The 13307-nt window shown below is 44.4% G+C and overlaps 1 protein-coding gene across 1 annotated transcript in view; it reads right to left on the bottom strand.

Moving 5' to 3' along the window:
* Positions 1-13307, bottom strand: part of PYGL (glycogen phosphorylase L) — a 99671-nt gene that overhangs the window by 62608 nt on the left and 23756 nt on the right. Inside the window, exons 8-19 of the mRNA XM_060142712.1 lie at positions 8670-8813; positions 8075-8167; positions 7238-7384; positions 6737-6900; positions 6149-6263; positions 5470-5571; positions 5188-5335; positions 5027-5085; positions 4780-4921; positions 2679-2886; positions 1455-1589; positions 967-1033 (exon numbers count right to left, since the gene is read on the bottom strand). Coding sequence (XP_059998695.1) covers positions 967-1033; positions 1455-1589; positions 2679-2886; positions 4780-4921; positions 5027-5085; positions 5188-5335; positions 5470-5571; positions 6149-6263; positions 6737-6900; positions 7238-7384; positions 8075-8167; positions 8670-8813 — 1524 coding nt within the window. The remainder of the gene's footprint in view (positions 1-966; positions 1034-1454; positions 1590-2678; positions 2887-4779; positions 4922-5026; positions 5086-5187; positions 5336-5469; positions 5572-6148; positions 6264-6736; positions 6901-7237; positions 7385-8074; positions 8168-8669; positions 8814-13307) is intronic.

The raw sequence follows: 13307 nt of genomic DNA, 5'->3' as shown, positions 1-13307 counted from the left end.
ATGCGGCTGCTTCCCACTAACTATCTACCTTACATTTGGTAGTGTATATATGTCCATGCCTCTCTCTCGCTTTGTCACAGCTTACCCTTCTCCCTCCCCATATCCTCAAGTCCATTCTCTGGTAGGTCTGTGTCTTTATTACTGTCTTACCCCTAGGTTCTTCATGACATTTTTTTTTTCTTAAATTCCATATATATGTGTTAGCATACGGTATTTGTCTTTCTCTTTCTGACTTACTTCACTCTGTATGACAGACTCTAGGTCTATCCACCTCATTACGAATAGCTCAATTTCGTTTCTTTTTATGGCTGAGTAATATTCCATTGTATATATGTGCCACATCTTCTTTATCCATTCATCCGATGATGGACACCTAGGTTGTTTCCATCTCCGGGCAATTTAGCAGGTTTTTCAAATGCTGATGGTGGTCCCACCCGCTACTGGGTCAGAATCTCTTAGAGGGTGGTGGGCATCTGTACTTTAAAAAAACTGGTGATTCTGATGCACTTCTGGTTAAGGGCCCCAGCCCTAAATAGGCTCCTGGAGGGGCCTTGGCTTTGTCCATGCTGGGGCCTCAGTGCCCAGCATGGCCTGCCATGGAGGCACCCAATGCCCCAGTGCCTCTCTGTTGAATAAATGAGCGGGTAAAGGGAGTATTTAATTTCGCTTTATACTCTTAGTCTCTAGGATATGCCTGCTGCATGGTGGGTGCTCAATAAATATTGAATTATTTGTGACTTTTTACTTGGATATTAAAAAACCTACAACTGCAACTGAAACGTCAAATGCCAACCTTTGCCTGAATTCGGGAACAGTTAAGTTTTGATCTGAAAAACCTAAAGAGCTGCCTCACTTCCCATTTTTGATTGGTTGGTGGGGCCCTGTTATTTAGATTTAATAAAAAGAAACCAAAATTTTAATGAACCGTAAACTGGTTTCCTTTGTAAGTCTCGGCCATGTACTCACCATGTACAGCTGACTGACTTTTTCTTGACACTTGACGTAGGCTTCATAGTCTGCAAAAACTTTAAACCTTTTTTTGTGATTAGAAGGAAAAGACAAAAAGCTTCATTAATAGATGTGTGCTAAGCTTCCATTCAAAATTCGCTTTTGCTTAATGTCAGGCATGGCTGGCTTACCAGTCTGACACTTCTATTCACAAGGGTTTCAACCAGCCCTCAACCTTTCTTCCCACACGTGAGAATGTTATCACACGGATGCATCTGAAAGTTGGGTACACCCGTGGAAGGAGAAAAAGAATACCAAATTTGTGGGTCTTATTCTTAAGTCTTCTCCTTGCATTGTTAGTGGAGAATATCTAATTTTCCTTTCCAAGTCTACGTTAGCTTATCAGATCACAGATCTATGCTAATCTACATGTGTTGCAGTTGGTTTAAGATATTCTCATCCCCTTTCCACGGCCCAAACAGCACCATCTTCTTGTGGGAACTCACCTGTCATGATAAAATAGCATGTTGACTAAGTCTTTGAAGAGGTCAGGCTGCTTGGGAGAAAAGAAGCCCTTGTCAATTTGGTCGATGGCCAGCTTTAGCTCTGGAAGTGCCTCGTAATATTCTTTTGCCTTATACCTGTAGGGTCGGGGTGGGGGATAACAAAAGGTTCTGTTAATGTTTGTTAATGACACACTGGACGCTACATTAGCTGTGAAAAATGCATTCAGAAATATGGCATTTATAAAGTCATTATAGAGTTCAACAGGGTATAAATAATACTTAACTAGATCCTGACATCTTTTTTCCCAACTAAATTTGATGAGTTCCTTGTAACCAAAGACATTAAGGACAGTAGATAATAAAAATCCTAGTCACAGAGCAATAGTCTAATCTGGTAAAATACAGTAAGATTCATTTCAAAGCAGGCTTTATGGCTCTAAACAAGCGTCGTACAGTTGCTTTTTTTAAAAAAGATTTATTATTTCTTTCTTTCTTGTGTTGTGGCGCGCGGGCTTAGTTGCCCCACAGCATGTGGGATCTCAGTCCCCTGACCAGGGATCGAACCCGCATCCCCTGCATTGTAAGGTGGATTCTTTACCACTGGACCACCAGGGAGGTCCCCGACAGTTGCTCTTTGGTCCCACAGATTCCCAAATTTGTTGCTACTGAACAAAAATTTACTTCCAAGGGTTGGGAAGTATATTCGACACCCTCCAGATTTTGTGATCGCTCTGGCTCCTTTGAGCAGCATCTTTCTTTACTTCTTATTTGAATCCAGGTTAATAAACCTATCCAGATATTAAGTGGAACAAGTATTCTGGGTGCTTCTATACAACCAGGCCTATCATCTACCACATTTTAGTCCATCTCTTTGAGGTCTTAAAGGAACACTCGATGGTTTAAATAATAGGCAAAAACTTCAACTACACACTGGTTCAGTGTTTTGATCAAAGTAAAGACCACAGATGTGGAGACGTGAATAGCTCATGAGGCCAGCTCTGCCATGGCTGATAACAAATAGCAACGAGCCCACGTACCTGTGCCCAAGCTCCATTCACTTTCACCTGCTGCGTGTAACAAGACTAATCTGTGGTCAGGAGGGTCCCCTGACTCATGGGAGATGTTCTGCTGTCACTCTCATGGGACCTGCCTCAATGGGACACCTGGGTGGGCAGGTACCCTCCTGGGGGGATACCTGCTCAACAAGCAGGAGTGCTCTCTCACCCTTTCTTGTCCAAAGCAGCCACGTCCTCTATTCTCATGCCAAAGATGAACAGGTTCTCTTCCCCGGCTTCCTCGGCCATTTCCACGTTGGCCCCATCCATGGTCCCGATAGTCAGGGCCCCGTTCAGCATGAACTTCATGTTGCCCGTCCCCGAGGCTTCGGTGCCTGCGGTAGAAATCTGCTCCGACAGATCTGTGGCTGGAATGACTGCAAGCAAGGCATTAGTGACAGAATTAGTGATCCTGTCTCTCTGGATCCGCTTGCACGGTACCCAAGCATTCACCTAGCTGGCCTGTTCTAATCATTAACGTAGTATGTGTACATCAAGATAAACATTCAAATGGTGCAGGATGGATCTCACGCTTCCCCTTGACTCTGGCAACCACTTTTGCCCCTTTCTGATGTGCTTCTTGGTGGTTATGGCCACAGTGCTAAGTAACTCTATGCTTACACTACTCGTCCTTGGTCTATAAAATTTAAAGAGCATCTATTGACTCTCTGCTATAAAAGTCGACACTACTGTGAAATAAAATTCCTATTTTATGGCAAGACAAGAAAAAGTTAAACATGAAATTTTTCTCTGCCCTTTGGCCTCCTCTCTCCCTTCTCCTGTGCATTGTGTACCTGCATTAGGCATGGACCAAACCTCCCCATCAGCAGAAATACCTACTCAGCCATAAAGAGCAACGTTCTCCTGGCACCAAGACAACTCCTTAAAAGATAACATTCCTTCCTGATCTTGTAAGGGGTCACAATGACCCACCACTTTGTACCTGAAGATCTGGATTGTGTAAACTGTCAACAATACAGCATTTAATGTAGAGCCCCCTGTCTCGAAAAACTTATATAACTGCTTTGACTTCTAATGGGTGGAACAGTTCTTGGAACTTTCTGATCTGCTGTTCCTGGGTTATAATCCTCAGTTTGGCTCAAATAAAATTTTCCATTTCTTTCTTGGATGGGCTGATTAATTTTTTATCAACCTTACACTTCTCTTCTCCCCCTTCTTCCTTTCAGTTTTTGTTATGGTTTTATTTTTATTTCTTCTATTTTATAACTTTATAAAATATATCTAAACTTCTCTTTCTTGATCCTTAAAATTCAGAATCTTCCCTGACCCCTCTTTTGCAATCTGAGGAAACTGGATTGTGCCATTCCTTCCACTCCTTACCACCTTCCTTCCACTTTCACTGCAGGGAAATAAGCCACAGGCAACTGAGGTGTGCCCAGGGCAGACCTTTCAGTCTGATTCACACAGAAGTTCCTGCTGCCTGCAGCATCCCTCCGGTGCCTCTGCTACAAAGCACAGGACCTGCTTTACTTTGAGAGCTTTACTTTGAGAGCTTATTTGTGGATTAGACATATCTTCATTTGCGCCCATAAAAATCTGGCTCTTTTTTTCTTTATGCAGACAGTTCTTAAATTGTAACATTAGAGGACCCAAAAACACCTCAGAAAGAGAAAGGTCCCTTTTCAATTTGGGAAAAGGGCGAACACACAGTTGGCATTTGCATGTGGGTGGTGCTTTGTGATGCAAATAAGAAAAGAAAGGGATGTTGGCTTCTTGCCAGTCTGCCTGTCCCCACATGGGAACTCCACGCCTGCTCTGAGCGCCTGTCTGAGGCACGTCTAAGCCTAGGGCTTTGGCAGCCTGACATCTGCCCTCATTCCCTGCTGCCACATGAACAAATGACAGCCCTTCTTTCCATGGAGTGACCAGAGGAATATCCGGGGATTGGGGCACTGGTGTTCTATTGCAGAACTGGGGCTGGGAACTGAAGATCTTTTTTTCTTTTGTAGAGCACGCTCTGTACTTTACCAAAACCTCAGGGCCACCTCCTCCAACACCCAGCCCTGAGCAGCTGAGAAGAGGAAAATGTGCTTGCAGATGTAACCTCTGATGTGGAGTCTGGGGACAGTCATCTCAGTGTCAGTTGGGTCACCTTAAACATTCTTAGCTTAGGGTCGTATTCTGCCTAAGAGTGACACCTTCTATCCTAAGTCACTGGCTCCCGAGGTCAGCTGCTCCATTTTTCTATAATGTGTAATCCATCCCTAGCATGTGCCCTGGCCCCGCATGGTTTGTGAGGACAGCACTACCTTTTTCAGCAAGAGACACTTTGTAGTTCTCCAGGAAGATGAGTTTCAACTTGCTTCCAACCATGGGGTCATTGTTCACCACCTCTGCCACTGAAGTGATCAGCTTTATGATCAGTTTGGCCATGTGATATCCTGGGGCAGCCTTGGGGAAGGGTGTGGACACATGACAGAATGCAGGCATGATGAAGTGGAGAAACGGCCAAAGAGACAAGAGCCCCCAAGTACCCAGGGAAGAGAAGCAACTTACTTTGCCACCGATTATAACTGTTCTGGGCACAAATAGCTTCTTCGGGTCTTTCTTAATGCCTGCAAAAGATGGAGAAGGGGATGGAACGGAGGACGGAGGATGGCCAGGGTGGTGAGAGCTCCACCTCTGGGGGCTGGTCGGGGGCTGCAGGGCTGACTCACGGTTGTACATGGTGACCACATGCAGGCAGTTCAGGAGCTGCCGCTTGTACTCATGGATCCTCTTCACCTGCACGTCAAACATGGAGGATGGGTTGATCTTCACTTTGTACTCCTTCTCCAGGAACTGAGAAAACTTCAGCTTGTTCTCCTGTTGAGACAGTGCATGGGGCCAGGGCCCTCTGGACTCAGGAGCATTGGGTGGGTGGTCTGTTTTTAAAGAGTGGGGCATGAACCCTCCAAGCAAGTGCCGCCGGGCAAAGCACCCACACCGGGAAGCCTCACCTGCTTCACGTTGGAAATCTCCCGGAGGAAGACGTCGTCGCCCAGGAAGCTGTTCAGCTTCGTCAGCTGGTTCAAGTCCTTCACATAGTCCTCTCCGATTTTCTTTCAGTTTAAAGGAAAAGGTGACTCGAATCAGGGAAGGCAGTCAAGCCCACATGAGCAGTTTCTATCAGTCTGTGGCAAGGGCTCACATGCCCCTAACACTCGCACCCCACAGCACACAGAATGGCTTCATTCACAGGAGATGCTGAAAACGCCGTGTGGGAAGAACACTTGCTATACCTTCAGTGGTATTAAGTGTTAAAAACAGGAAATCTACCTAAAAAGAGTGACAAATAACCCAGGTTCTACTAGTTACTATTAGAAGACAAACAAAGGTCCTGTTAGAGGACCTCTGTTATCCTCTTTTATTAAACAGGGGTACCATCTGTGTGTCATATGAGCACTGTGCACCAGGGCCAGCTGCGTAATGCGTGGGGTCTCTTTTTTCTGAAATCAAGAATTTCAAGCTGGCTACGGCGGAGAACGAAACCAGTGCGGAGCCCTGTGGGGTTGCATAGGCCACTGGCTTGGGGATGAAGCAGGCCCTGCTGCAGACTGGATTTGCAAGTTATAAGCGCACTCTTTGCCTCTTGAATTCTAGTCAGAAACCCCCTTTCCCTCGGCACTTCCCGGTTACCTCTGCTATTAACTCTGCCAGTCCTGGGTTGCAGAGTAACAGCCAGCGCCTTGGAGTGATCCCATTGGTTTTATTCTGAAACTTGTCTGGCTCTAGCTCACTGAAGTCCTTGAATCTGAAGATGGAAGAGACACATCACTAAACGTGGCTGGAACGGCAGGTTCCCGCATGCTGGATGAAGTTCAGGGTTAGATCTAAGGAGCAGAGTGTAGGCTTAGAAAGGTTAAATAAAAGTGGAGAGAGGGGCTGACAGCAGCTATGGGTGTCATTCTAAATAGAAATCCATTTGCAATTCAAAATAATTACAAGAAAAAATCCAATCTAATCACCTTCATATGATTTCCCAGCACTGACATATATATCAGACTTTTGAGCAGAAGAGTTTTGTTTTTTTTCTTGTAAGTCTAGAATTAGGACTGTTCAGAGAGGAAGGGCTTTTCCTTTTAGAGAAGGGTTCTTTGTATAGAAGACATTACTTTTAAATATTTCACGGGGCCTCTCCTCATCTCCAACCGCAACCCTGCATTCGCTAGCACCGTTCTATTCCTGAGCAATGTGAGACCCACTGCGACAGGGGTGGAGGCTCACACTTGGTTCTTCACGATGTCTGAGTGAATTTTAGCCACGCCGTTCACAGCATGGGAGCCCACAATGCAGAGGTGGGCCATGTTGATCCTTTTGCCTCCTTCCTCTTCTATCAGAGACATCCTTCTCAGGCGGTCGACGTCTTTAGGAAACAAGGCAGCAATTTTCTAGGCAAAGGAAGAGAAAGGCCTTACTGGTCACTCAGGTTTCCAGCAACCCTGGGATAACGTCATTCACTTCCCAACCAAAACCTTTGATGGAGCAAAGGTGAAACCTCACTCCCACAGAGAGGAGTGAAGATGCCTAGGGAGATGCCATCCCTCCAGGTTAGTATTTTCAAAAGGATGTCATTAACAGAGCCCCACCCAGACTTGAGTGCTTTTGATGTATCAATGACTGGAAGATGTTTGGGCCTCAGGTTTGGTAAGAGGGAAGACTGCAGCCACCCTTAACATCTCTAGACCTCCTTCTCAAAAGGGTTATGAATCTGTCAAAGTGACTTACATCTAAATGCTTTTGATTCATCTCGTAAATGATTTGCAAATGTCGAGGAAGCAGCTTTTCCACCAGCTCTACAGGCCAGCGCTCCAGGGCTTCCGGGAGCACTGTATGGTTGGTGTAGGCAAAGGTCTTCTGGGTGATCTCCCATGCCTGCGGGGAGAGGGGGGCTCAGTGCTTGCCTCTGCAGGAAAGGCGGCCTGCAGGCGTGCCCCATCCTGCAGGCCAAACACTTCCTCAACTCCTGCCCGTCAGCAACAGGACAATTCTATCTGCATGTATACAGTCAGACACAATTCCGCTAGGTTCCTGGATGGTCCAGGTAATGGGAACATGTTTTTTTGGGGGGGGGGAGGGGGAGGAAAAGCAGTAAATTGTCTGATAAGATTTAGGACAGCATATGCTGATAAATCTTCTCTAGTATCCTAACTTGTCTTTCATTTATTAAACAAACAAAACTTGAGGAATAAAACTTCAGTAATGTTCTGAGAAAGTACCAAGTATGTTTAAAATCGGTGGAGACACCTTCAGTTAGCTGTATTCTGAGGCTAGAGAGTTTAATTTCGAATCCTTTTAGACACAAAAATGGCAAACACAATATAAGCCTTAATATAGCCACTGAGCTGTGTCCCATTAGCAATGTGTTTATTTATTTCTTAGTCTTACTCCCTGTAAAGCAGTAAGAGCTGAGACATGTCAGCGCCAGGCCAAAGTTTACCTTTAATTGTTGGAAGTTAGCAACAGTGACTTATTTTGAAACACTGTGAAAGGCGCTTTGGGCAGAATCTCTTAAGCACAGATATTCTGGCCAGTCAAAGGAAAAAGAAGCCAAAGCATCCGGACCTTGGACCAGGGCAATTTTTCAATGTCCACAAAAATCCTCATCAGCTCGGGGATGGCGAGCGCAGGGTGAGTGTCGTTCAGCTGGATGGCAACCTGCAAGGGGAAAACCGACGTGAAGGTCACCGACGGCCCAGGCCCTTGTTCTCATCCGTGCCTCACACGTGCACAAACAAAACGTCTGCCCTCTACTGAAGGCTTTAAGTATACTGCAGCTACTCAGTTTTTTTTTTTAATTGAAGTATAGTTGATTTAAAATACTGTGTTAGTTTCAGGTGTACAGCATAGTGATTCAGTTATATATAAATATTCTCAGATTGTTTTCCATTATAGGTAAGTAAATTTCCTGTGCTACACAGGAAATCCTTGTTGCTTATCTATTTTATGTACAGCAGTGTGTATCTGTTAATCCCATACTCCTAGTTTGCCTCCCTCCACCCGCTTTGGTAACCACAAGCTTGTTTTCTATGTCTGCGAGTCTGTTTCTGATTGGTATATAGACACTCAGATTTTTTTTAGCATGGAGACAGAGGAGTAAATCTGATGGAAGTCCTGATGCCCTCAGTTGTTCCCGCCTGCCTTCAGGCTGAATACTCGCCTGATCTGGGAAGGCATCGAACGCAGTTCCGGCACTCCTGCTGGACCCAAGCTTAGAGGCTTTGAAACGTCGGATGACATCTTGCAAGGTAGCAGCCACCACAAAGTACTCCTGCTTCAGTCTCAGCTCCTTCCCTTCAAAAAACTTCAAGCCAGAGAGACTGAGTGAGAGGGCTCACATTGCTAGGAGTGGCCAGAACATGGGTGGCGTCCCCTACCAGGGGACTTTAAGGCTAAAGCCCATGGGATGTCTGGTGGAAGCTGGCAGGTTGAATGCCAAGCATCAGCCTCCTGAAACTCCACTAAAACGACAGTAAAGGGATTGAAAAAAGGCATACTGATAAAGGATGAAGGGAATGGAGAGAAGACAACGGCAACAGCTTTTCAGAAGCTGAAAAACAGATGGATAAATGGTAAACTGAACCAGAAGACCCAGGAAAGCTGCATCCTGACCTGGTGTGGAGAAAAACCAAAGGAACAACCCAGTGTGTACACTGAAGCTCCCAAAAGGCCCAAGAAGTGTCAGCATTGGGTGCCTTCAGAAGTAGGGGTGAAGAGGGGGTAAAAGGTTAGTGGGGAGCCTAAGAAGCAGTTGGCCTCAGACCTCCTCTCCAATTCCCTCAACTGGACAATCTCCTTTGCCAACTCAGGTAGAAGCTGGAGGTCTGTTCTCTGGAGATGGTATAACAGGGGTCTCTGGACTGGAGGGCAGCAGGTAAAGTGGGAGGCAGGGGTACCATCCCATACTAAAAATGGGGGAAGAGGCTCAGTGAAAGTTTATGTACTGAATACTGATGCTTTCAGTCTTCATCTCCCAACTGAATTTGAGAACACAGGCAGCCAGTGTTAATTCCACCAGGAGAGAAGCTGCAAACGTCTTCTCTAGGGAATTCGACCAGCACAGGAGGGAGGACCTAAAGACATGGACATGAGGAACTCCACCAGGAAGCGGCCCCAGCAGGTCACAGGTGAGGGAAACCAAATAGATAAATCCCAAACAAGTGTACAGAGCTCCCCAAAACTTGTTGGTACCTTTCTCTTAAGTTTCAGTGGGCAGCTAAGGACCATTAGACAGCCAAGAAAAACTTCTAAAACATGTTAAAATAATAAAAGCCAACTTAGAGGTAACAGAGATTAGAGAAAAGAATGATTGTAAGAATACTACCAGTATCCTCAGATAGATTAGATATTGTATTCAAGAAATACGAATAAGATGCTTCAAGAAAATATCTAGAGCAAAAAAAGATGACTTGGAAATTAAAACATGACAGCCAAAGTGAAAAACCCAATAGGAAGACTGGAAGAGAGAGTTGTGATTGCCCAAAACGTGAGCAGGAAGACAAAGAGATGATAAATAAAAGAAAAAAGGTAAGAAGACTAAAGAACCAGTTGAGGATGTTTAACAATTCCAGACTGTTTCTCAGAGAGCTGTAGTCCTGTGTCCCCAGACTGAAAGGGTACCCAGGCGTGATAAGTGAAAGCAGACTTACACCAAAGCACACCCCCCAAAACTTTTAGTACACTCGGAGAGAGGGGTTTTGGAGAGGGACAGAGGGAGGGGAAGAGGGAGAGGGAGACTAGAAGCTTTCAAAGGGGGCAAAAAGCAGAATTCAAACAAAAGATCAAGAATCCAATTGCACTGTACTTTTCGGCAACACCAACAACTAGGAGATTAAAAAAAACAAACTTTGAGTCTTCAGTATCCAGGCAAACTCCCAATGACAGGGCAAAATAAAGACATTTTCCAACATGCAAGGTCTCAAAAAAATTGACCTCACTTGCACCCTTTCCTAGGAAGCCCCAGGCATGTGTACTACCAAAACAAGGGAGCAAACCAAGACGTGGGATCCTGGAAACAAATGATCCCCGAGAGTATATGAGCACAGACGTCCTCAGAACAATGGGAAACGTGGAACCCAGGATGACAGCGGAGCAGCCAACCAGAAGAGATCCAGAAGAGACTTCAAGAAGACTGAGTCAACAGAACACCTAAGGTGTCTGAATATATTGAGAGGAAATTTCTACGACTGGGGTAGAGTGTAGGCTAAATTAGGGAAAAGTACTCAGAAAACCAAGCAAACAAACAAAACAATGATTAACTCCAGGAAAGGAGAACATTTTAAGGAAAGGAAAAATAAGAGACGATGACATGTATTGTGCACAGATCAGCTGTCTGTAGCACTGACAGTGTCATAATAATGTAAACACTAGCTGAAGAGCTAGTGCAAATCACCATGTAATTAATGTTGAGAGAGTGGGCATAGAAAATGTGTTTTTGTGGTGGGGGTGGAAGTCTATGGGAGGAAGGGAGCTAAACTCTCATCTTCAGTAGCGGGGAGTCAATATTGTAAAAAGAGGAAATCACGAAGCAGCAGTAACAGCATGTTGTTAGAACTATGGAGGTAAGTATCCAGGAAAGCAATTCAAAGCAAGGGGATGTAGTTGCTTTGGGGAAGTGGGAAGTAGGAGACTGATTTTATAGTAAGCCTCAGAGAGCTGCTTTTCTCTTTAAACTATGTGCAGGTACAACTTTGATAAAAGTTTAAAAACCAAAAGAAAAATTTAAAGTCATTAATAGGAAACTGTCTGGATTGATATTACCAATGGGAATTTATAGGTGGTAGAATTTGGAATTTTTTTTTTTTACTTGGTAGTTTTTTATATTGCTTATATTTCTTTTTCTAATAGCATGTTTCATAGTAAAAAATATAATGAAATCATTATTCTAAAAAAAGCACATGAATCCATCCACAATGAATTTAAATGTTTATTGAGTTAGGGAATTTTTAATGTGCTAGAAATAAATGATTAATTAAACAATCACTGACCTCAGTTAAGTTCAAACTACTGGGGAGAGACAGATGTATAATCAAGGCTTGAAATCAAACAAGACAGTTTTTAAAAACATTTATGTTGTATTTAAGTGTATACACAGTACTTTGGGGACCTGAATACTCAGGTGATATCTTTATCTGAGCCCTGAAAGCTAAGTAGGAATTTGAGGTGAGCGCAGAGGGCCAGAGTATTCCCTGCACGCAGAGGAAACCTGGGCAAAGCATGGAGGTTAGAAAGAACAGGGCAAATAATCCTCTACAGCTGGGACCTATTGCTAGGGCAAGATCACAGAGGATGTGTCAGAACTGATGACCACATAGATGAAGATACACCTACGATTCTGTACTTCTCTTAGGGGTAAGCAAAAGCCTTAAAGAATTTTAAGCAAGGAAAAAAAAAAACTCATTAGTTGCAGAGTGAGGACAGGGGGCGAGACTCTTGGAAGACAGACAAATAGGGCTATGGCCAAGTTGGGGAGAGGGAATGAGTCTGTTCTTGTGGTTACAGTACGAAAAAGATTTATCAACTTCTACTTAAAAACAAGCATAACTCTGAGAGCTACCTTTTCTGCCCAATGCATTTAGTCAACTTTGCACCCCATGCTAACCTAGTATGTGTTATCAATTGTTGTGGATGATTATTTCCAAGTAAAGTTAGGTTTGGGCCCTACTGAAGATAGGAGGATGAATTTCAAGCCCCTTCTAGTTAAACAATCCTGCAGGCTTGGGTTTGGCTAGGCAGTGTGGCCCCAGTCTTGGAAGGATTCTTACTTTAATTGACCTTGAAACAGAACAGTCTTTTGCTTTTGCGTTACAGATTTCTTTTAAGGTACTGAAGCCACATCGTTTCTCCCAAAGGAAAAATAACACATACCATTAAGTTCCTAAAAATACTGCAGCAAATCCACTTAATCCTCCTTGGAGATGGGTTTAACACTAAGTGGACATCTGGTCTTAGGATCATTTATGTCCTAGTCCCCAAGATCCTTGTTTTGTGGACATCTTTGTGGAGCAGAGTACTAGTTTGGTTACTTCTGAGATTATTATTTAAAAAAAAAATCATTATAGCGCCCAGAAAATTATTTTACTCATGGAGAAGTTAGAGCTAAGTATGTTTTAACCCACTAAGAATCCATAACGTGGTCTTCCCTGGTGGCGCAGTGGTTGAGAGTCCGCCTGCCGATGCAGGGGACACGGGTTCGTGCCCCGGTCCGGGAAGATCCCACATGCTGCGGAGCGGCTGGGCCCGTGAGCCATGGCCGCTGAGCCTGCGCGTCCAGAGCCTGTGCTCCGCAACGGGAGAGGCCACAACAGTGAGAGGCCCGCATACGGCAAAAAAAAAAAAGATCCGTAACAGGCATCTGAGATCCAGTTCCAAGTGTTTTTTTTTTTCTTCTTAAACTAAGTTATTTTTCGTGTAAACTTTGGAATGACCACCTATAAGAAAAAGTTTAATGAGATAAATAAGTGGCATAAGAAACAAGTGTCTGCTCCTGGGTCTATTCTGAGGTCCATGACCCCACCTTGCCTTGGGTCAGAGGAGACCCATGAGTGAGGGGAAGAGGACAGGCAAGACACCTCCAGGGACTTCTGATGCTGTGGATGAAATTTCTGTTTGGAAAGGAAGGAGTGCTTCACCTGTACTGCACCTCATCTTTTATAGCCAGGTTTTGTTTTGAAATACATGTACAGAGCCTCCCAATTAGTGACAGGGTCACTAATCAAGGGCGAAACACCAATTCTGATTTCATGAATTGTACAAATTTGTTTTCCTTACATGGGTGGGAGGGGAAATCTACACAAGT

This window comes from Lagenorhynchus albirostris, chromosome 1 (assembly GCF_949774975.1).
Source record: "Lagenorhynchus albirostris chromosome 1, mLagAlb1.1, whole genome shotgun sequence".
Taxonomy (NCBI): Eukaryota; Metazoa; Chordata; class Mammalia; order Artiodactyla; family Delphinidae; genus Lagenorhynchus; species Lagenorhynchus albirostris.
Note: the sequence above shows the minus strand (reverse complement) of the source record. Positions and strands in the feature narration are given on the sequence as shown.